The sequence below is a fragment of the Fistularia commersonii genome, chromosome 26, assembly GCF_037954325.1.
Source record: "Fistularia commersonii isolate RoL2024-O1a breed Wild chromosome 26, RoL_Fcom_v1.0, whole genome shotgun sequence".
In the NCBI taxonomy this organism is placed as follows: Eukaryota; Metazoa; Chordata; class Actinopteri; order Syngnathiformes; family Fistulariidae; genus Fistularia; species Fistularia commersonii.
The window spans coordinates 8037184-8060000 of record NC_141309.1 but is presented as its reverse complement, the minus strand read 5'-3'; the positions used below and the strand labels follow the sequence as shown (position 1 = coordinate 8060000).

The 22817-nt window shown below is 43.8% G+C and overlaps 1 protein-coding gene across 1 annotated transcript in view; it reads right to left on the bottom strand.

Moving 5' to 3' along the window:
• Positions 1 to 22817, bottom strand: part of LOC147218490 (uncharacterized) — a 51234-nt gene that overhangs the window by 8940 nt on the left and 19477 nt on the right. Inside the window, exons 11-17 of the mRNA XM_086174389.1 lie at positions 21786 to 21869; positions 20454 to 20543; positions 19023 to 19076; positions 17289 to 17360; positions 17190 to 17205; positions 14145 to 14440; positions 13431 to 13583 (exon numbers count right to left, since the gene is read on the bottom strand). Coding sequence (XP_086030515.1) covers positions 13431 to 13583; positions 14145 to 14440; positions 17190 to 17205; positions 17289 to 17360; positions 19023 to 19076; positions 20454 to 20543; positions 21786 to 21869 — 765 coding nt within the window. The remainder of the gene's footprint in view (positions 1 to 13430; positions 13584 to 14144; positions 14441 to 17189; positions 17206 to 17288; positions 17361 to 19022; positions 19077 to 20453; positions 20544 to 21785; positions 21870 to 22817) is intronic.

Here is a 22817-nt window from a genome sequence, read left to right as displayed (position 1 = left end):
GTTTCAGCTCTCGTAGTTGGTCCGAGGGAGGATGGGACCGACTCTACCATTGTTGTTTCACTGCTAATCTTGTCATCCTCACTATCTGGACCAATTGTCGAAGACAATGTCATTGAGCTTGTGACACCTATTTCAGAGTGGGCTGAGACGGATGTTGGTTTGGGGGAAGATGGCCTTTCAGTTTCATCAGTATCCACAGTATGCCTTGTTGATGGGACACTTACTAAAGGTTTCCCAGTACTGTAGAATGTTGAACCAACAGGAGAAGATGGACTAGACGTATCAGCTTTTTCACTTTCTTTTGATGTCATTACAACTGGGGTCTCACTACTGAACATTGAAGAAACAGTAGTTTGTTTAATCTTTGGATCTTCAGTTACATCAGCTGGGATGTCTCCAGAAAGCTCAAATTCAGAGTCTGTGAAAATGGGAAGAGTTTCTGCTTTCATGGTTGGTCCACGGGAGGATGGGACGGACTCTACCATTGTTGTTTCACTGCTAATCTTGTCATCCTCAATATCCGGACCAATTGTGGAAGACCACGTCATTGAGCTTGTAACACCAATTTCAGAGTGGGATGAGACAGATGTTGTCTTTGGAGAAGATGGCCCTTTAGTTTCATCAGTATCCACAGTATGCCTTGTTGATGGGGAACTTACTAAGGGCTTCCCAGTACTGTGGAATGTTGAACCAACAGGAACAGATGGACTTGATGCGTCAGGTTGTTCACTTCTATGTAATGTCATTACTGCTGGAGTCTCAGTGCTGAAAAGTGAAGACCCGGTAGTTGGCTTAATCTTTGGATCTTCAGATGAATCGGAAGTCGTGTCTCCAGAAATCTCAAATTCAGAGTCTGTGAAAATGGGTAGAGTTTCAGCTCTCGTAGTTGGTCCGAGGGAGGATGGGACCGACTCTACCATTGTTGTTTCACTGCTAATCTTGTCATCCTCACTATCTGGACCAATTGTCGAAGACAATGTCATTGAGCTTGTGACACCTATTTCAGAGTGGGCTGAGACGGATGTTGGTTTGGGGGAAGATGGCCTTTCAGTTTCATCAGTATCCACAGTATGCCTTGTTGATGGGACACTTACTAAAGGTTTCCCAGTACTGTAGAATGTTGAACCAACAGGAGAAGATGGACTAGACGTATCAGCTTTTTCACTTTCTTTTGATGTCATTACAACTGGAGTCTCACTACTGAACATTGAAGAAACAGTAGTTTGTTTAATCTTTGGATCTTCAGTTACATCAGCTGGGATGTCTCCAGAAAGCTCAAATTCAGAGTCTGTGAAAATGGGAAGAGTTTCTGCTTTCATGGTTGGTCCACGGGAGGATGGGACGGACTCTACCATTGTTGTTTCACTGCTAATCTTGTCATCCTCAATATCCGGACCAATTGTGGAAGACCACGTCATTGAGCTTGTAACACCAATTTCAGAGTGGGATGAGACAGATGTTGTCTTTGGAGAAGATGGCCCTTTAGTTTCATCAGTATCCACAGTATGCCTTGTTGATGGGGAACTTACTAAGGGCTTCCCAGTACTGTGGAATGTTGAACCAACAGGAACAGATGGACTTGATGCGTCAGGTTGTTCACTTCTATGTAATGTCATTACTGCTGGAGTCTCAGTGCTGAAAAGTGAAGACCCGGTAGTTGGCTTAATCTTTGGATCTTCAGATGAATCGGAAGTCGTGTCTCCAGAAATCTCAAATTCAGAGTCTGTGAAAATGGGTAGAGTTTCAGCTCTCGTAGTTGGTCCGAGGGAGGATGGGACCGACTCTACCATTGTTGTTTCACTGCTAATCTTGTCATCCTCACTATCTGGACCAATTGTCGAAGACAATGTCATTGAGCTTGTGACACCTATTTCAGAGTGGGCTGAGACGGATGTTGGTTTGGGGGAAGATGGCCTTTCAGTTTCATCAGTATCCACAGTATGCCTTGTTGATGGGACACTTACTAAAGGTTTCCCAGTACTGTAGAATGTTGAACCAACAGGAGAAGATGGACTAGACGTATCAGCTTTTTCACTTTCTTTTGATGTCATTACAACTGGGGTCTCACTACTGAACATTGAAGAAACAGTAGTTTGTTTAATCTTTGGATCTTCAGTTACATCAGCTGGGATGTCTCCAGAAAGCTCAAATTCAGAGTCTGTGAAAATGGGAAGAGTTTCTGCTTTCATGGTTGGTCCACGGGAGGATGGGACGGACTCTACCATTGTTGTTTCACTGCTAATCTTGTCATCCTCAATATCCGGACCAATTGTGGAAGACCACGTCATTGAGCTTGTAACACCAATTTCAGAGTGGGATGAGACAGATGTTGTCTTTGGAGAAGATGGCCCTTTAGTTTCATCAGTATCCACAGTATGCCTTGTTGATGGGGAACTTACTAAGGGCTTCCCAGTACTGTGGAATGTTGAACCAACAGGAACAGATGGACTTGATGCGTCAGGTTGTTCACTTCTATGTAATGTCATTACTGCTGGAGTCTCAGTGCTGAAAAGTGAAGACCCGGTAGTTGGCTTAATCTTTGGATCTTCAGATGAATCGGAAGTCGTGTCTCCAGAAATCTCAAATTCAGAGTCTGTGAAAATGGGTAGAGTTTCAGCTCTCGTAGTTGGTCCGAGGGAGGATGGGACCGACTCTACCATTGTTGTTTCACTGCTAATCTTGTCATCCTCACTATCTGGACCAATTGTCGAAGACAATGTCATTGAGCTTGTGACACCTATTTCAGAGTGGGCTGAGACGGATGTTGGTTTGGGGGAAGATGGCCTTTCAGTTTCATCAGTATCCACAGTATGCCTTGTTGATGGGACACTTACTAAAGGTTTCCCAGTACTGTAGAATGTTGAACCAACAGGAGAAGATGGACTAGACGTATCAGCTTTTTCACTTTCTTTTGATGTCATTACAACTGGAGTCTCACTACTGAACATTGAAGAAACAGTAGTTTGTTTAATCTTTGGATCTTCAGTTACATCAGCTGGGGTGTCTCCAGAAAGCTCAAATTCAGAGTCTGTGAAAGTGAGAAGATTTTCTGCTTTCATGGTTGGTCCACGGGAGGATGGGACGGACACTACCTTTGTTGTTTCACTGCTAATCTTGTCATCCTCAATATCCGGACCAATTGTGGAAGACCACGTCATTGAGCTTGTAACACCAATTTCAGAGTGGGATGAGACAGATGTTGTCTTTGGAGAAGATGGCCCTTTAGTTTCATCAGTATCCACAGTATGCCTTGTTGATGGGGAACTTACTAAGGGCTTCCCAGTACTGTGGAATGTTGAACCAACAGGAACAGATGGACTTGATGCGTCAGGTTGTTCACTTCTATGTAATGTCATTACTGCTGGAGTCTCAGTGCTGAAAAGTGAAGACCCGGTAGTTGGCTTAATCTTTGGATCTTCAGATGAATCGGAAGTCGTGTCTCCAGAAATCTCAAATTCAGAGTCTGTGAAAATGGGTAGAGTTTCAGCTCTCGTAGTTGGTCCGAGGGAGGATGGGACCAACTCTACCATTGTTGTTTCACTGCTAATCTTGTCATCCTCACTATCTGGACCAATTGTCGAAGATAATGTCATTGAGCTTGTGACACCTATTTCAGAGTGGGCTGAGACGGATGTTGGTTTGGGGGAAGATGGCCTTTCAGTTTCATCAGTATCCACAGTATGCCTTGTTGATGGGAAACTTACTAAAGGTTTCCCAGTACTGTAGAATGTTGAACCAACAGGAGAAGATGGACTAGACGTATCAGCCTTTTCACTTTCTTTTGATGTCATTAAAACTGGAGTCTCACTACTGAACATTGAAGAAACAGTAGTTTGTTTAATCTTTGGATCTTCAGTTACATCAGCTGGGGTGTCTCCAGAAAGCTCAAATTCAGAGTCTGTGAAAATGGGAAGAGTTTCTGCTTTCATGGTTGGTCCACGGGAGGATGGGACGGACTCTACCATTGTTGTTTCACTGCTAATCTTGTCATCCTCAATATCCGGACCAATTGTGGAAGACCACGTCATTGAGCTTGTAACACCAATTTCAGAGTGGGATGAGACAGATGTTGTCTTTGGAGAAGATGGCCCTTTAGTTTCATCAGTATCCCCAGTATGCCTTGTTGATGGGGAACTTACTAAGGGCTTCCCAGTACTGTGGAATGTTGAACCAACAGGAACAGATGGACTTGATGCGTCAGGTTGTTCACTTCTATGTAATGTCATTACTGCTGGAGTCTCAGTGCTGAAAAGTGAAGACCCGGTAGTTGGCTTAATCTTTGGATCTTCAGATGAATCGGAAGTCGTGTCTCCAGAAATCTCAAATTCAGAGTCTGTGAAAATGGGTAGAGTTTCAGCTCTCGTAGTTGGTCCGAGGGAGGATGGGACCGACTCTACCATTGTTGTTTCACTGCTAATCTTGTCATCCTCACTATCTGGACCAATTGTCGAAGACAATGTCATTGAGCTTGTGACACCTATTTCAGAGTGGGCTGAGACGGATGTTGGTTTGGGGGAAGATGGCCTTTCAGTTTCATCAGTATCCACAGTATGCCTTGTTGATGGGACACTTACTAAAGGTTTCCCAGTACTGTAGAATGTTGAACCAACAGGAGAAGATGGACTAGACGTATCAGCTTTTTCACTTTCTTTTGATGTCATTACAACTGGAGTCTCACTACTGAACATTGAAGAAACAGTAGTTTGTTTAATCTTTGGATCTTCAGTTACATCAGCTGGGGTGTCTCCAGAAAGCTCAAATTCAGAGTCTGTGAAAGTGAGAAGATTTTCTGCTTTCATGGTTGGTCCACGGGAGGATGGGACGGACACTACCTTTGTTGTTTCACTGCTAATCTTGTCATCCTCAATATCCGGACCAATTGTGGAAGACCACGTCATTGAGCTTGTAACACCAATTTCAGAGTGGGATGAGACAGATGTTGTCTTTGGAGAAGATGGCCCTTTAGTTTCATCAGTATCCACAGTATGCCTTGTTGATGGGGAACTTACTAAGGGCTTCCCAGTACTGTGGAATGTTGAACCAACAGGAACAGATGGACTTGATGCGTCAGGTTGTTCACTTCTATGTAATGTCATTACTGCTGGAGTCTCAGTGCTGAAAAGTGAAGACCCGGTAGTTGGCTTAATCTTTGGATCTTCAGATGAATCGGAAGTCGTGTCTCCAGAAATCTCAAATTCAGAGTCTGTGAAAATGGGTAGAGTTTCAGCTCTCGTAGTTGGTCCGAGGGAGGATGGGACCAACTCTACCATTGTTGTTTCACTGCTAATCTTGTCATCCTCACTATCTGGACCAATTGTCGAAGATAATGTCATTGAGCTTGTGACACCTATTTCAGAGTGGGCTGAGACGGATGTTGGTTTGGGGGAAGATGGCCTTTCAGTTTCATCAGTATCCACAGTATGCCTTGTTGATGGGACACTTACTAAAGGTTTCCCAGTACTGTAGAATGTTGAACCAACAGGAGAAGATGGACTAGACGTATCAGCCTTTTCACTTTCTTTTGATGTCATTAAAACTGGAGTCTCACTACTGAACATTGAAGAAACAGTAGTTTGTTTAATCTTTGGATCTTCAGTTACATCAGCTGGGGTGTCTCCAGAAAGCTCAAATTCAGAGTCTGTGAAAATGGGAAGAGTTTCTGCTTTCATGGTTGGTCCACGGGAGGATGGGACGGACTCTACCATTGTTGTTTCACTGCTAATCTTGTCATCCTCAATATCCGGACCAATTGTGGAAGACCACGTCATTGAGCTTGTAACACCAATTTCAGAGTGGGATGAGACAGATGTTGTCTTTGGAGAAGATGGCCCTTTAGTTTCATCAGTATCCCCAGTATGCCTTGTTGATGGGGAACTTACTAAGGGCTTCCCAGTACTGTGGAATGTTGAACCAACAGGAACAGATGGACTTGATGCGTCAGGTTGTTCACTTCTATGTAATGTCATTACTGCTGGAGTCTCAGTGCTGAAAAGTGAAGACCCGGTAGTTGGCTTAATCTTTGGATCTTCAGATGAATCGGAAGTCGTGTCTCCAGAAATCTCAAATTCAGAGTCTGTGAAAATGGGTAGAGTTTCAGCTCTCGTAGTTGGTCCGAGGGAGGATGGGACCGACTCTACCATTGTTGTTTCACTGCTAATCTTGTCATCCTCACTATCTGGACCAATTGTCGAAGACAATGTCATTGAGCTTGTGACACCTATTTCAGAGTGGGCTGAGACGGATGTTGGTTTGGGGGAAGATGGCCTTTCAGTTTCATCAGTATCCACAGTATGCCTTGTTGATGGGACACTTACTAAAGGTTTCCCAGTACTGTAGAATGTTGAACCAACAGGAGAAGATGGACTAGACGTATCAGCTTTTTCACTTTCTTTTGATGTCATTACAACTGGAGTCTCACTACTGAACATTGAAGAAACAGTAGTTTGTTTAATCTTTGGATCTTCAGTTACATCAGCTGGGATGTCTCCAGAAAGCTCAAATTCAGAGTCTGTGAAAATGGGAAGAGTTTCTGCTTTCATGGTTGGTCCACGGGAGGATGGGACGGACTCTACCATTGTTGTTTCACTGCTAATCTTGTCATCCTCAATATCCGGACCAATTGTGGAAGACCACGTCATTGAGCTTGTAACACCAATTTCAGAGTGGGATGAGACAGATGTTGTCTTTGGAGAAGATGGCCCTTTAGTTTCATCAGTATCCACAGTATGCCTTGTTGATGGGGAACTTACTAAGGGCTTCCCAGTACTGTGGAATGTTGAACCAACAGGAACAGATGGACTTGATGCGTCAGGTTGTTCACTTCTATGTAATGTCATTACTGCTGGAGTCTCAGTGCTGAAAAGTGAAGACCCGGTAGTTGGCTTAATCTTTGGATCTTCAGATGAATCGGAAGTCGTGTCTCCAGAAATCTCAAATTCAGAGTCTGTGAAAATGGGTAGAGTTTCAGCTCTCGTAGTTGGTCCGAGGGAGGATGGGACCGACTCTACCATTGTTGTTTCACTGCTAATCTTGTCATCCTCACTATCTGGACCAATTGTCGAAGACAATGTCATTGAGCTTGTGACACCTATTTCAGAGTGGGCTGAGACGGATGTTGGTTTGGGGGAAGATGGCCTTTCAGTTTCATCAGTATCCACAGTATGCCTTGTTGATGGGACACTTACTAAAGGTTTCCCAGTACTGTAGAATGTTGAACCAACAGGAGAAGATGGACTAGACGTATCAGCTTTTTCACTTTCTTTTGGTGTCATTACAACTGGAGTCTCACTACTGAACATTGAAGAAACAGTAGTTTGTTTAATCTTTGGATCTTCAGTTACATCAGCTGGGATGTCTCCAGAAAGCTCAAATTCAGAGTCTGTGAAAATGGGAAGAGTTTCTGCTTTCATGGTTGGTCCACGGGAGGATGGGACGGACTCTACCATTGTTGTTTCACTGCTAATCTTGTCATCCTCAATATCCGGACCAATTGTGGAAGACCACGTCATTGAGCTTGTAACACCAATTTCAGAGTGGGATGAGACAGATGTTGTCTTTGGAGAAGATGGCCCTTTAGTTTCATCAGTATCCACAGTATGCCTTGTTGATGGGGAACTTACTAAGGGCTTCCCAGTACTGTGGAATGTTGAACCAACAGGAACAGATGGACTTGATGCGTCAGGTTGTTCACTTCTATGTAATGTCATTACTGCTGGAGTCTCAGTGCTGAAAAGTGAAGACCCGGTAGTTGGCTTAATCTTTGGATCTTCAGATGAATCGGAAGTCGTGTCTCCAGAAATCTCAAATTCAGAGTCTGTGAAAATGGGTAGAGTTTCAGCTCTCGTAGTTGGTCCGAGGGAGGATGGGACCGACTCTACCATTGTTGTTTCACTGCTAATCTTGTCATCCTCACTATCTGGACCAATTGTCGAAGACAATGTCATTGAGCTTGTGACACCTATTTCAGAGTGGGCTGAGACGGATGTTGGTTTGGGGGAAGATGGCCTTTCAGTTTCATCAGTATCCACAGTATGCCTTGTTGATGGGACACTTACTAAAGGTTTCCCAGTACTGTAGAATGTTGAACCAACAGGAGAAGATGGACTAGACGTATCAGCTTTTTCACTTTCTTTTGGTGTCATTACAACTGGAGTCTCACTACTGAACATTGAAGAAACAGTAGTTTGTTTAATCTTTGGATCTTCAGTTACATCAGCTGGGGTGTCTCCAGAAAGCTCAAATTCAGAGTCTGTGAAAGTGAGAAGATTTTCTGCTTTCATGGTTGGTCCACGGGAGGATGGGACGGACACTACCTTTGTTGTTTCACTGCTAATCTTGTCATCCTCAATATCCGGACCAATTGTGGAAGACCACGTCATTGAGCTTGTAACACCAATTTCAGAGTGGGATGAGACAGATGTTGTCTTTGGAGAAGATGGCCCTTTAGTTTCATCAGTATCCACAGTATGCCTTGTTGATGGGGAACTTACTAAGGGCTTCCCAGTACTGTGGAATGTTGAACCAACAGGAACAGATGGACTTGATGCGTCAGGTTGTTCACTTCTATGTAATGTCATTACTGCTGGAGTCTCAGTGCTGAAAAGTGAAGACCCGGTAGTTGGCTTAATCTTTGGATCTTCAGATGAATCGGAAGTCGTGTCTCCAGAAATCTCAAATTCAGAGTCTGTGAAAATGGGTAGAGTTTCAGCTCTCGTAGTTGGTCCGAGGGAGGATGGGACCGACTCTACCATTGTTGTTTCACTGCTAATCTTGTCATCCTCACTATCTGGACCAATTGTCGAAGACAATGTCATTGAGCTTGTGACACCTATTTCAGAGTGGGCTGAGACGGATGTTGGTTTAGGGGAAGATGGCCTTTCAGTTTCATCAGTATCCACAGTATGCCTTGTTGATGGGAAACTTAATAAAGGTTTCCCAGTACTGTAGAATGTTGAACCAACAGGAGAAGATGGACTAGACGTATCAGCCTTTTCACTTTCTTTCGATGTCATTACAACTGGAGTCTCACTGCTGAACATTGAAGAAACAGTAGTTTGTTTAATCTTTGGATCTTCAGTTACATCAGCTGGGATGTCTCCAGAAAGCTCAAATTCAGAGTCTGTGAAAATGGGAAGAGTTTCTGCTTTCATGGTTGGTCCACGGGAGGATGGGACGGACTCTACCATTGTTGTTTCACTGCTAATCTTGTCATCCTCAATATCCGGACCAATTGTGGAAGACCACGTCATTGAGCTTGTAACACCAATTTCAGAGTGGGATGAGACAGATGTTGTCTTTGGAGAAGATGGCCCTTTAGTTTCATCAGTATCCACAGTATGCCTTGTTGATGGGGAACTTACTAAGGGCTTCCCAGTACTGTGGAATGTTGAACCAACAGGAACAGATGGACTTGATGCGTCAGGTTGTTCACTTCTATGTAATGTCATTACTGCTGGAGTCTCAGTGCTGAAAAGTGAAGACCCGGTAGTTGGCTTAATCTTTGGATCTTCAGATGAATCGGAAGTCGTGTCTCCAGAAATCTCAAATTCAGAGTCTGTGAAAATGGGTAGAGTTTCAGCTCTCGTAGTTGGTCCGAGGGAGGATGGGACCGACTCTACCATTGTTGTTTCACTGCTAATCTTGTCATCCTCACTATCTGGACCAATTGTCGAAGACAATGTCATTGAGCTTGTGACACCTATTTCAGAGTGGGCTGAGACGGATGTTGGTTTGGGGGAAGATGGCCTTTCAGTTTCATCAGTATCCACAGTATGCCTTGTTGATGGGACACTTACTAAAGGTTTCCCAGTACTGTAGAATGTTGAACCAACAGGAGAAGATGGACTAGACGTATCAGCTTTTTCACTTTCTTTTGGTGTCATTACAACTGGAGTCTCACTACTGAACATTGAAGAAACAGTAGTTTGTTTAATCTTTGGATCTTCAGTTACATCAGCTGGGGTGTCTCCAGAAAGCTCAAATTCAGAGTCTGTGAAAGTGAGAAGATTTTCTGCTTTCATGGTTGGTCCACGGGAGGATGGGACGGACACTACCTTTGTTGTTTCACTGCTAATCTTGTCATCCTCAATATCCGGACCAATTGTGGAAGACCACGTCATTGAGCTTGTAACACCAATTTCAGAGTGGGATGAGACAGATGTTGTCTTTGGAGAAGATGGCCCTTTAGTTTCATCAGTATCCACAGTATGCCTTGTTGATGGGGAACTTACTAAGGGCTTCCCAGTACTGTGGAATGTTGAACCAACAGGAACAGATGGACTTGATGCGTCAGGTTGTTCACTTCTATGTAATGTCATTACTGCTGGAGTCTCAGTGCTGAAAAGTGAAGACCCGGTAGTTGGCTTAATCTTTGGATCTTCAGATGAATCGGAAGTCGTGTCTCCAGAAATCTCAAATTCAGAGTCTGTGAAAATGGGTAGAGTTTCAGCTCTCGTAGTTGGTCCGAGGGAGGATGGGACCGATTCTACCATTGTTGTTTCACTGCTAATCTTGTCATCCTCACTATCTGGACCAATTGTCGAAGACAATGTCATTGAGCTTGTGACACCTATTTCAGAGTGGGCTGAGACGGATGTTGGTTTGGGGGAAGATGGCCTTTCAGTTTCATCAGTATCCACAGTATGCCTTGTTGATGGGACACTTACTAAAGGTTTCCCAGTACTGTAGAATGTTGAACCAACAGGAGAAGATGGACTAGACGTATCAGCTTTTTCACTTTCTTTTGATGTCATTAAAACTGGAGTCTCACTACTGAACATTGAAGAAACAGTAGTTTGTTTAATCTTTGGATCTTCAGTTACATCAGCTGGGGTGTCTCCAGAAAGCTCAAATTCAGAGTCTGTGAAAGTGAGAAGAGTTTCTGCTTTCATGGTTGGTCCACGGGAGGATGGGACGGACTCTACCTTTGTTGTTTCACTGCTAATCTTGTCATCCTCAATATCCGGACCAATTGTGGAAGACCACGTCATTGAGCTTGTAACACCAATTTCAGAGTGGGATGAGACAGATGTTGTCTTTGGAGAAGATGGCCCTTTAGTTTCATCAGTATCCACAGTATGCCTTGTTGATGGGGAACTTACTAAGGGCTTCCCAGTACTGTGGAATGTTGAACCAACAGGAACAGATGGACTTGATGCGTCAGGTTGTTCACTTCTATGTAATGTCATTACTGCTGGAGTCTCAGTGCTGAAAAGTGAAGACCCGGTAGTTGGCTTAATCTTTGGATCTTCAGATGAATCGGAAGTCGTGTCTCCAGAAATCTCAAATTCAGAGTCTGTGAAAATGGGTAGAGTTTCAGCTCTCGTAGTTGGTCCGAGGGAGGATGGGACCGACTCTACCATTGTTGTTTCACTGCTAATCTTGTCATCCTCACTATCTGGACCAATTGTCGAAGACAATGTCATTGAGCTTGTGACACCTATTTCAGAGTGGGCTGAGACGGATGTTGGTTTGGGGGAAGATGGCCTTTCAGTTTCATCAGTATCCACAGTATGCCTTGTTGATGGGACACTTACTAAAGGTTTCCCAGTACTGTAGAATGTTGAACCAACAGGAGAAGATGGACTAGACGTATCAGCTCTTTCACTTTCTTTTGATGTCATTACAACTGGAGTCTCACTACTGAGCATTGAAGAAACAGTAGTTTGTTTAATCTTTGGATCTTCAGTTACATCAGCTGGGGTGTCTCCAGAAAGCTCAAATTCAGAGTCTGTGAAAATGGGAAGAGTTTCTGCTTTCATGGTTGGTCCACGGGAGGATGGGACGGACACTACCTTTGTTGTTTCACTGCTAATCTTGTCATCCTCAATATCCGGACCAATTGTGGAAGACCACGTCATTGAGCTTGTAACACCAATTTCAGAGTGGGATGAGACAGATGTTGTCTTTGGAGAAGATGGCCCTTTAGTTTCATCAGTATCCACAGTATGCCTTGTTGATGGGGAACTTACTAAGGGCTTCCCAGTACTGTGGAATGTTGAACCAACAGGAACAGATGGACTTGATGCGTCAGGTTGTTCACTTCTATGTAATGTCATTACTGCTGGAGTCTCAGTGCTGAAAAGTGAAGACCCGGTAGTTGGCTTAATCTTTGGATCTTCAGATGAATCGGAAGTCGTGTCTCCAGAAATCTCAAATTCAGAGTCTGTGAAAATGGGTAGAGTTTCAGCTCTCGTAGTTGGTCCGAGGGAGGATGGGACCGACTCTACCATTGTTGTTTCACTGCTAATCTTGTCATCCTCACTATCTGGACCAATTGTCGAAGACAATGTCATTGAGCTTGTGACACCTATTTCAGAGTGGGCTGAGACGGATGTTGGTTTGGGGGAAGATGGCCTTTCAGTTTCATCAGTATCCACAGTATGCCTTGTTGATGGGACACTTACTAAAGGTTTCCCAGTACTGTAGAATGTTGAACCAACAGGAGAAGATGGACTAGACGTATCAGCTTTTTCACTTTCTTTTGATGTCACTACAACTGGAGTCTCACTACTGAGCACTGAAGAAACAGTAGTTTGTTTAATCTTTGGATCTTCAGTTACATCAGCTGGGATGTCTCCAGAAAGCTCAAATTCAGAGTCTGTGAAAATGGGAAGAGTTTCTGCTTTCATGGTTGGTCCACGGGAGGATGGGACGGACTCTACCTTTGTTGTTTCACTGCTAATCTTGTCATCCTCAATATCCGGACCAATTGTGGAAGACCACGTCATTGAGCTTGTAACACCAATTTCAGAGTGGGATGAGACAGATGTTGTCTTTGGAGAAGATGGCCCTTTAGTTTCATCAGTATCCACAGTATGCCTTGTTGATGGGGAACTTACTAAGGGCTTCCCAGTACTGTGGAATGTTGAACCAACAGGAACAGATGGACTTGATGCGTCAGGTTGTTCACTTCTATGTAATGTCATTACTGCTGGAGTCTCAGTGCTGAAAAGTGAAGACCCGGTAGTTGGCTTAATCTTTGGATCTTCAGATGAATCGGAAGTCGTGTCTCCAGAAATCTCAAATTCAGAGTCTGTGAAAATGGGTAGAGTTTCAGCTCTCGTAGTTGGTCCGAGGGAGGATGGGACCGACTCTACCATTGTTGTTTCACTGCTAATCTTGTCATCCTCACTATCTGGACCAATTGTCGAAGACAATGTCATTGAGCTTGTGACACCTATTTCAGAGTGGGCTGAGACGGATGTTGGTTTGGGGGAAGATGGCCTTTCAGTTTCATCAGTATCCACAGTATGCCTTGTTGATGGGACACTTACTAAAGGTTTCCCAGTACTGTAGAATGTTGAACCAACAGGAGAAGATGGACTAGACGTATCAGCTTTTTCACTTTCTTTTGATGTCACTACAACTGGAGTCTCACTACTGAGCACTGAAGAAACAGTAGTTTGTTTAATCTTTGGATCTTCAGTTACATCAGCTGGGGTGTCTCCAGAAAGCTCAAATTCAGAGTCTGTGAAAATGGGAAGAGTTTCTGCTTTCATGGTTGGTCCACGGGAGGATGGGACGGACTCTACCTTTGTTGTTTCACTGCTAATCTTGTCATCCTCAATATCCGGACCAATTGTGGAAGACCACGTCATTGAGCTTGTAACACCAATTTCAGAGTGGGATGAGACAGATGTTGTCTTTGGAGAAGATGGCCCTTTAGTTTCATCAGTATCCACAGTATGCCTTGTTGATGGGGAACTTACTAAGGGCTTCCCAGTACTGTGGAATGTTGAACCAACAGGAACAGATGGACTTGATGCGTCAGGTTGTTCACTTCTATGTAATGTCATTACTGCTGGAGTCTCAGTGCTGAAAAGTGAAGACCCGGTAGTTGGCTTAATCTTTGGATCTTCAGATGAATCGGAAGTCGTGTCTCCAGAAATCTCAAATTCAGAGTCTGTGAAAATGGGTAGAGTTTCAGCTCTCGTAGTTGGTCCGAGGGAGGATGGGACCGACTCTACCATTGTTGTTTCACTGCTAATCTTGTCATCCTCACTATCTGGACCAATTGTCGAAGACAATGTCATTGAGCTTGTGACACCTATTTCAGAGTGGGCTGAGACGGATGTTGGTTTGGGGGAAGATGGCCTTTCAGTTTCATCAGTATCCACAGTATGCCTTGTTGATGGGACACTTACTAAAGGTTTCCCAGTACTGTAGAATGTTGAACCAACAGGAGAAGATGGACTAGACGTATCAGCCTTTTCACTTTCTTTTGATGTCATTAAAACTGGAGTCTCACTACTGAACATTGAAGAAACAGTAGTTTGTTTAATCTTTGGATCTTCAGTTACATCAGCTGGGGTGTCTCCAGAAAGCTCAAATTCAGAGTCTGTGAAAATGGGAAGAGTTTCTGCTTTCATGGTTGGTCCACGGGAGGATGGGACGGACTCTACCATTGTTGTTTCACTGCTAATCTTGTCATCCTCAATATCTGGACCAATTGTGGAAGACCACGTCATTGAGCTTGTAACACCAATTTCAGAGTGGGATGAGACAGATGTTGTCTTTGGAGAAGATGGCCCTTTAGTTTCATCAGTATCCACAGTATGCCTTGTTGATGGGGAACTTACTAAGGGCTTCCCAGTACTGTGGAATGTTGAACCAACAGGAACAGATGGACTTGATGCGTCAGGTTGTTCACTTCTATGTAATGTCATTACTGCTGGAGTCTCAGTGCTGAAAAGTGAAGACCCGGTAGTTGGCTTAATCTTTGGATCTTCAGATGAATCGGAAGTCGTGTCTCCAGAAATCTCAAATTCAGAGTCTGTGAAAATGGGTAGAGTTTCAGCTCTCGTAGTTGGTCCGAGGGAGGATGGGACCGACTCTACCATTGTTGTTTCACTGCTAATCTTGTCATCCTCACTATCTGGACCAATTGTCGAAGACAATGTCATTGAGCTTGTGACACCTATTTCAGAGTGGGCTGAGACGGATGTTGGTTTGGGGGAAGATGGCCTTTCAGTTTCATCAGTATCCACAGTATGCCTTGTTGATGGGACACTTACTAAAGGTTTCCCAGTACTGTAGAATGTTGAACCAACAGGAGAAGATGGACTAGACGTATCAGCTTTTTCACTTTCTTTTGATGTCATTACAACTGGGGTCTCACTACTGAACATTGAAGAAACAGTAGTTTGTTTAATCTTTGGATCTTCAGTTACATCAGCTGGGATGTCTCCAGAAAGCTCAAATTCAGAGTCTGTGAAAATGGGAAGAGTTTCTGCTTTCATGGTTGGTCCACGGGAGGATGGGACGGACTCTACCATTGTTGTTTCACTGCTAATCTTGTCATCCTCAATATCCGGACCAATTGTGGAAGACCACGTCATTGAGCTTGTAACACCAATTTCAGAGTGGGATGAGACAGATGTTGTCTTTGGAGAAGATGGCCCTTTAGTTTCATCAGTATCCCCAGTATGCCTTGTTGATGGGGAACTTACTAAGGGCTTCCCAGTACTGTGGAATGTTGAACCAACAGGAACAGATGGACTTGATGCGTCAGGTTGTTCACTTCTATGTAATGTCATTACTGCTGGAGTCTCAGTGCTGAAAAGTGAAGACCCGGTAGTTGGCTTAATCTTTGGATCTTCAGATGAATCGGAAGTCGTGTCTCCAGAAATCTCAAATTCAGAGTCTGTGAAAATGGGTAGAGTTTCAGCTCTCGTAGTTGGTCCGAGGGAGGATGGGACCGACTCTACCATTGTTGTTTCACTGCTAATCTTGTCATCCTCACTATCTGGACCAATTGTCGAAGACAATGTCATTGAGCTTGTGACACCTATTTCAGAGTGGGCTGAGACGGATGTTGGTTTGGGGGAAGATGGCCTTTCAGTTTCATCAGTATCCACAGTATGCCTTGTTGATGGGACACTTACTAAAGGTTTCCCAGTACTGTAGAATGTTGAACCAACAGGAGAAGATGGACTAGACGTATCAGCTTTTTCACTTTCTTTTGATGTCACTACAACTGGAGTCTCACTACTGAGCACTGAAGAAACAGTAGTTTGTTTAATCTTTGGATCTTCAGTTACATCAGCTGGGGTGTCTCCAGAAAGCTCAAATTCAGAGTCTGTGAAAATGGGAAGAGTTTCTGCTTTCATGGTTGGTCCACGGGAGGATGGGACGGACTCTACCTTTGTTGTTTCACTGCTAATCTTGTCATCCTCAATATCCGGACCAATTGTGGAAGACCACGTCATTGAGCTTGTAACACCAATTTCAGAGTGGGATGAGACAGATGTTGTCTTTGGAGAAGATGGCCCTTTAGTTTCATCAGTATCCACAGTATGCCTTGTTGATGGGGAACTTACTAAGGGCTTCCCAGTACTGTGGAATGTTGAACCAACAGGAACAGATGGACTTGATGCGTCAGGTTGTTCACTTCTATGTAATGTCATTACTGCTGGAGTCTCAGTGCTGAAAAGTGAAGACCCGGTAGTTGGCTTAATCTTTGGATCTTCAGATGAATCGGAAGTCGTGTCTCCAGAAATCTCAAATTCAGAGTCTGTGAAAATGGGTAGAGTTTCAGCTCTCGTAGTTGGTCCGAGGGAGGATGGGACCGACTCTACCATTGTTGTTTCACTGCTAATCTTGTCATCCTCACTATCTGGACCAATTGTCGAAGACAATGTCATTGAGCTTGTGACACCTATTTCAGAGTGGGCTGAGACGGATGTTGGTTTGGGGGAAGATGGCCTTTCAGTTTCATCAGTATCCACAGTATGCCTTGTTGATGGGACACTTACTAAAGGTTTCCCAGTACTGTAGAATGTTGAACCAACAGGAGAAGATGGACTAGACGTATCAGCCTTTTCACTTTCTTTTGATGTCATTAAAACTGGAGTCTCACTACTGAACATTGAAGAAACAGTAGTTTGTTTAATCTTTGGATCTTCAGTTACATCAGCTGGGGTGTCTCCAGAAAGCTCAAATTCAGAGTCTGTGAAAATGGGAAGAGTTTCTGCTTTCATGGTTGGTCCACGGGAGGATGGGACGGACTCTACCATTGTTGTTTCACTGCTAATCTTGTCATCCTCAATATCCGGACCAATTGTGGAAGACCACGTCATTGAGCTTGTAACACCAATTTCAGAGTGGGATGAGACAGATGTTGTCTTTGGAGAAGATGGCCCTTTAGTTTCATCAGTATCCACAGTATGCCTTGTTGATGGGGAACTTACTAAGGGCTTCCCAGTACTGTGGAATGTTGAACCAACAGGAACAGATGGACTTGATGCGTCAGGTTGTTCACTTCTATGTAATGTCATTACTGCTGGAGTCTCAGTGCTGAAAAGTGAAGACCCGGTAGTTGGCTTAATCTTTGGATCTTCAGATGAATCGGAAGTCGTGTCTCCAGAAATCTCAAATTCAGAGTCTGTGAAAATGGGTAGAGTTTCAGCTCTCGTAGTTGGTCCGAGGGAGGATGGGACCGACTCTACCATTGTTGTTTCACTGCTAATCTTGTCATCCTCACTATCTGGACCAATTGTCGAAGACAATGTCATTGAGCTTGTGACACCTATTTCAGAGTGGGCTGAGACGGATGTTGGTTTGGGGGAAGATGGCCTTTCAGTTTCATCAGTATCCACAGTATGCCTTGTTGATGGGACACTTACTAAAGGTTTCCCAGTACTGTAGAATGTTGAACCAACAGGAGAAGATGGACTAGACGTATCAGCTTTTTCACTTTCTTTTGATGTCACTACAACTGGAGTCTCACTACTGAGCATTGAAGAAACAGTAGTTTGTTTAATCTTTGGATCTTCAGTTACATCAGCTGGGGTGTCTCCAGAAAGCTCAAATTCAGAGTCTGTGAAAATGGGAAGAGTTTCTGCTTTCATGGTTGGTCCACGGGAGGATGGGACGGACTCTACCATTGTTGTTTCACTGCTAATCTTGTCATCCTCAATATCCGGACCAATTGTGGAAGACCACGTCATTGAGCTTGTACCACCAATTTCAGAGTGGGATGAGACAGATGTTGTCTTTGGAGAAGATGGCCCTTTAGTTTCATCAGTATCCACAGTATGCCTTGTTGATGGGGAACTTACTAAGGGCTTCCCAGTACTGTGGAATGTTGAACCAACAGGAACAGATGGACTTGATGCGTCAGGTTGTTCACTTCTATGTAATGTCATTACTGCTGGAGTCTCAGTGCTGAAAAGTGAAGACCCGGTAGTTGGCTTAATCTTTGGATCTTCAGATGAATCGGAAGTCGTGTCTCCAGAAATCTCAAATTCAGAGTCTGTGAAAATGGGTAGAGTTTCAGCTCTCGTAGTTGGTCCGAGGGAGGATGGGACCGACTCTACCATTGTTGTTTCACTGCTAATCTTGTCATCCTCACTATCTGGACCAATTGTCGAAGACAATGTCATTGAGCTTGTGACACCTATTTCAGAGTGGGCTGAGACGGATGTTGGTTTGGGGGAAGATGGCCTTTCAGTTTCATCAGTATCCACAGTATGCCTTGTTGATGGGAAACTTAATAAAGGTTTCCCAGTACTGTAGAATGTTGAACCAACAGGAGAAGATGGACTAGACGTATCAGCCTTTTCACTTTCTTTCGATGTCATTACAACTGGAGTCTCACTACTGAACATTGAAGAAACAGTAGTTTGTTTAATCTTTGGATCTTCAGTTACATCAGCTGGGATGTCTCCAGAAAGCTCAAATTCAGAGTCTGTGAAAATGGGAAGAGTTTCTGCTTTCATGGTTGGTCCACGGGAGGATGGGACGGACTCTATCTTTGTTGTTTCACTGCTAATCTTGTCATCCTCAATATCCGGACCAATTGTGGAAGACCACGTCATTGAGCTTGTAACACCAATTTCAGAGTGGGATGAGACAGATGTTGTCTTTGGAGAAGATGGCCCTTTAGTTTCATCAGTATCCACAGTATGCCTTGTTGATGGGGAACTTACTAAGGGCTTCCCAGTACTGTGGAATGTTGAACCAACAGGAACAGATGGACTTGATGCGTCAGGTTGTTCACTTCTATGTAATGTCATTACTGCTGGAGTCTCAGTGCTGAAAAGTGAAGACCCGGTAGTTGGCTTAATCTTTGGATCTTCAGATGAATCGGAAGTCGTGTCTCCAGAAATCTCAAATTCAGAGTCTGTGAAAATGGGTAGAGTTTCAGCTCTCGTAGTTGGTCCGAGGGAGGATGGGACCGACTCTACCATTGTTGTTTCACTGCTAATCTTGTCATCCTCACTATCTGGACCAATTGTCGAAGACAATGTCATTGAGCTTGTGACACCTATTTCAGAGTGGGCTGAGACGGATGTTGGTTTGGGGGAAGATGGCCTTTCAGTTTCATCAGTATCCACAGTATGCCTTGTTGATGGGACACTTACTAAAGGTTTCCCAGTACTGTAGAATGTTGAACCAACAGGAGAAGATGGACTAGACGTATCAGCTTTTTCACTTTCTTTTGATGTCACTACAACTGGAGTCTCACTACTGAGCATTGAAGAAACAGTAGTTTGTTTAATCTTTGGATCTTCAGTTACATCAGCTGGGGTGTCTCCAGAAAGCTCAAATTCAGAGTCTGTGAAAATGGGAAGAGTTTCTGCTTTCATGGTTGGTCCACGGGAGGATGGGACGGACTCTACCTTTGTTGTTTCACTGCTAATCTTGTCATCCTCAATATCCGGACCAATTGTGGAAGACCACGTCATTGAGCTTGTAACACCAATTTCAGAGTGGGATGAGACAGATGTTGTCTTTGGAGAAGATGGCCCTTTAGTTTCATCAGTATCCACAGTATGCCTTGTTGATGGGGAACTTACTAAGGGCTTCCCAGTACTGTGGAATGTTGAACCAACAGGAACAGATGGACTTGATGCGTCAGGTTGTTCACTTCTATGTAATGTCATTACTGCTGGAGTCTCAGTGCTGAAAAGTGAAGACCCGGTAGTTGGCTTAATCTTTGGATCTTCAGATGAATCGGAAGTCGTGTCTCCAGAAATCTCAAATTCAGAGTCTGTGAAAATGGGTAGAGTTTCAGCTCTCGTAGTTGGTCCGAGGGAGGATGGGACCGACTCTACCATTGTTGTTTCACTGCTAATCTTGTCATCCTCACTATCTGGACCAATTGTCGAAGACAATGTCATTGAGCTTGTGACACCTATTTCAGAGTGGGCTGAGACGGATGTTGGTTTGGGGGAAGATGGCCTTTCAGTTTCATCAGTATCCACAGTATGCCTTGTTGATGGGAAACTTACGAAAGGTTTCCCAGTACTGTAGAATGTTGAACCAACAGGAGAAGATGGACTAGACGTATCAGCCTTTTCACTTTCTTTCGATGTCATTACAACTGGAGTCTCACTACTGAACATTGAAGAAACAGTAGTTTGTTTAATCTTTGGATCTTCAGTTACATCAGCTGGGATGTCTCCAGAAAGCTCAAATTCAGAGTCTGTGAAAATGGGAAGAGTTTCTGCTTTCATGGTTGGTCCACGGGAGGATGGGACGGACTCTACCTTTGTTGTTTCACTGCTAATCTTGTCATCCTCAATATCCGGACCAATTGTGGAAGACCACGTCATTGAGCTTGTAACACCAATTTCAGAGTGGGATGAGACAGATGTTGTCTTTGGAGAAGATGGCCCTTTAGTTTCATCAGTATCCACAGTATGCCTTGTTGATGGGGAACTTACTAAGGGCTTCCCAGTACTGTGGAATGTTGAACCAACAGGAACAGATGGACTTGATGCGTCAGGTTGTTCACTTCTATGTAATGTCATTACTGCTGGAGTCTCAGTGCTGAAAAGTGAAGACCCGGTAGTTGGCTTAATCTTTGGATCTTCAGATGAATCGGAAGTCGTGTCTCCAGAAATCTCAAATTCAGAGTCTGTGAAAATGGGTAGAGTTTCAGCTCTCGTAGTTGGTCCGAGGGAGGATGGGACCGACTCTACCATTGTTGTTTCACTGCTAATCTTGTCATCCTCACTATCTGGACCAATTGTCGAAGACAATGTCATTGAGCTTGTGACACCTATTTCAGAGCGGGCTGAGACGGATGTTGGTTTGGGGGAAGATGGCCTTTCAGTTTCATCAGTATCCACAGTATGCCTTGTTGATGGGACACTTACTAAAGGTTTCCCAGTACTGTAGAATGTTGAACCAACAGGAGAAGATGGACTAGACGTATCAGCTTTTTCACTTTCTTTTGATGTCATTACAACTGGAGTCTCACTACTGAGCATTGAAGAAACAGTAGTTTGTTTAATCTTTGGATCTTCAGTTACATCAGCTGGGGTGTCTCCAGAAAGCTCAAATTCAGAGTCTGTGAAAATGGGAAGAGTTTCTGCTGTCATGGTTGGTCCACGGGAGGATGGGACGGACTCTACCATTGTTGTTTCACTGCTAATCTTGTAATCCTCAATATCCGGACCAATTGTGGAAGACCACGTCATTGAGCTTGTAACACCAAGTTCATAGTGGGATGAGACAGATGTTGTCTTTGGAGAAGATGGCCCTTTAGTTTCATCAGTAACCACAGTATGCCTTGTTGATGGGGAACTTACTAAGGGCTTCCCAGTACTGTGGAATGTTGAACCAACAGGAACAGATGGACTTGATGCGTCAGGTTGTTCACTTCTATGTAATGTCATTACTGCTGGAGTCTCAGTGCTGAAAAGTGAAGACCCGGTAGTTGGCTTAATCTTTGGATCTTCAGATGAATCGGAAGTCGTGTCTCCAGAAATCTCAAATTCAGAGTCTGTGAAAATGGGTAGAGTTTCAGCTCTCGTAGTTGGTCCGAGGGAGGATGGGACCGACTCTACCATTGTTGTTTCACTGCTAATCTTGTCATCCTCACTATCTGGACCAATTGTCGAAGACAATGTCATTGAGCTTGTGACACCTATTTCAGAGTGGGCTGAGACGGATGTTGGTTTGGGGGAAGATGGCCTTTCAGTTTCATCAGTATCCACAGTATGCCTTGTTGATGGGAAACTTACGAAAGGTTTCCCAGTACTGTAGAATGTTGAACCAACAGGAGAAGATGGACTAGACGTATCAGCTTTTTCACTTTCTTTTGATGTCATTACAACTGGAGTCTCACTACTGAACATTGAAGAAACAGTAGTTTGTTTAATCTTTGGATCTTCAGTTACATCAGCTGGGGTGTCTCCAGAAAGCTCAAATTCAGAGTCTGTGAAAATGGGAAGAGTTTCTGCTTTCATGGTTGGTCCACGGGAGGATGGGACGGACTCTACCATTGTTGTTTCACTGCTAATCTTGTCATCCTCAATATCCGGACCAATTGTGGAAGACCACGTCATTGAGCTTGTAACCACAATTTTAGAGTGGGATGAGACAGATGTTGTCTTTGGAGAAGATGGCCCTTTAGTTTCATCAGTATCCACAGTATGCCTTGATGTTGTTAAACTCACTAAGGGTTTCCTGGTAGTGTACAATGTTGAACCAACAGGAACAGATGGACTTGATGCGTCAGGTTGTTCACTTCTATGTAATGTCATTACTGCTGGAGTCTCACTACTGAACATTGCAGAAACAGTCGTCGGTTTATACATTGGATTTTCAGATAAATCAACAGTGGCCTTTGCAGAAATCTCAAATTCAGAGTCTGTGAAAACGGGAAGAATTTCAGCTTTCATAGTTGTTCCCAGGGAGGATGGGATGGACTCTCCCATTGTTGTTTTACTGATTATTTTGTCATCCTCAATATCTGGAACAATTGTTGAAGACAGTGTCATTGAGCTTGTAATACCTTTTGCTGAGTGGAATGAAACAGATGGTGGTTTGGTGGATGATGCCAATTTGTTTTCATTTTTTTCCAG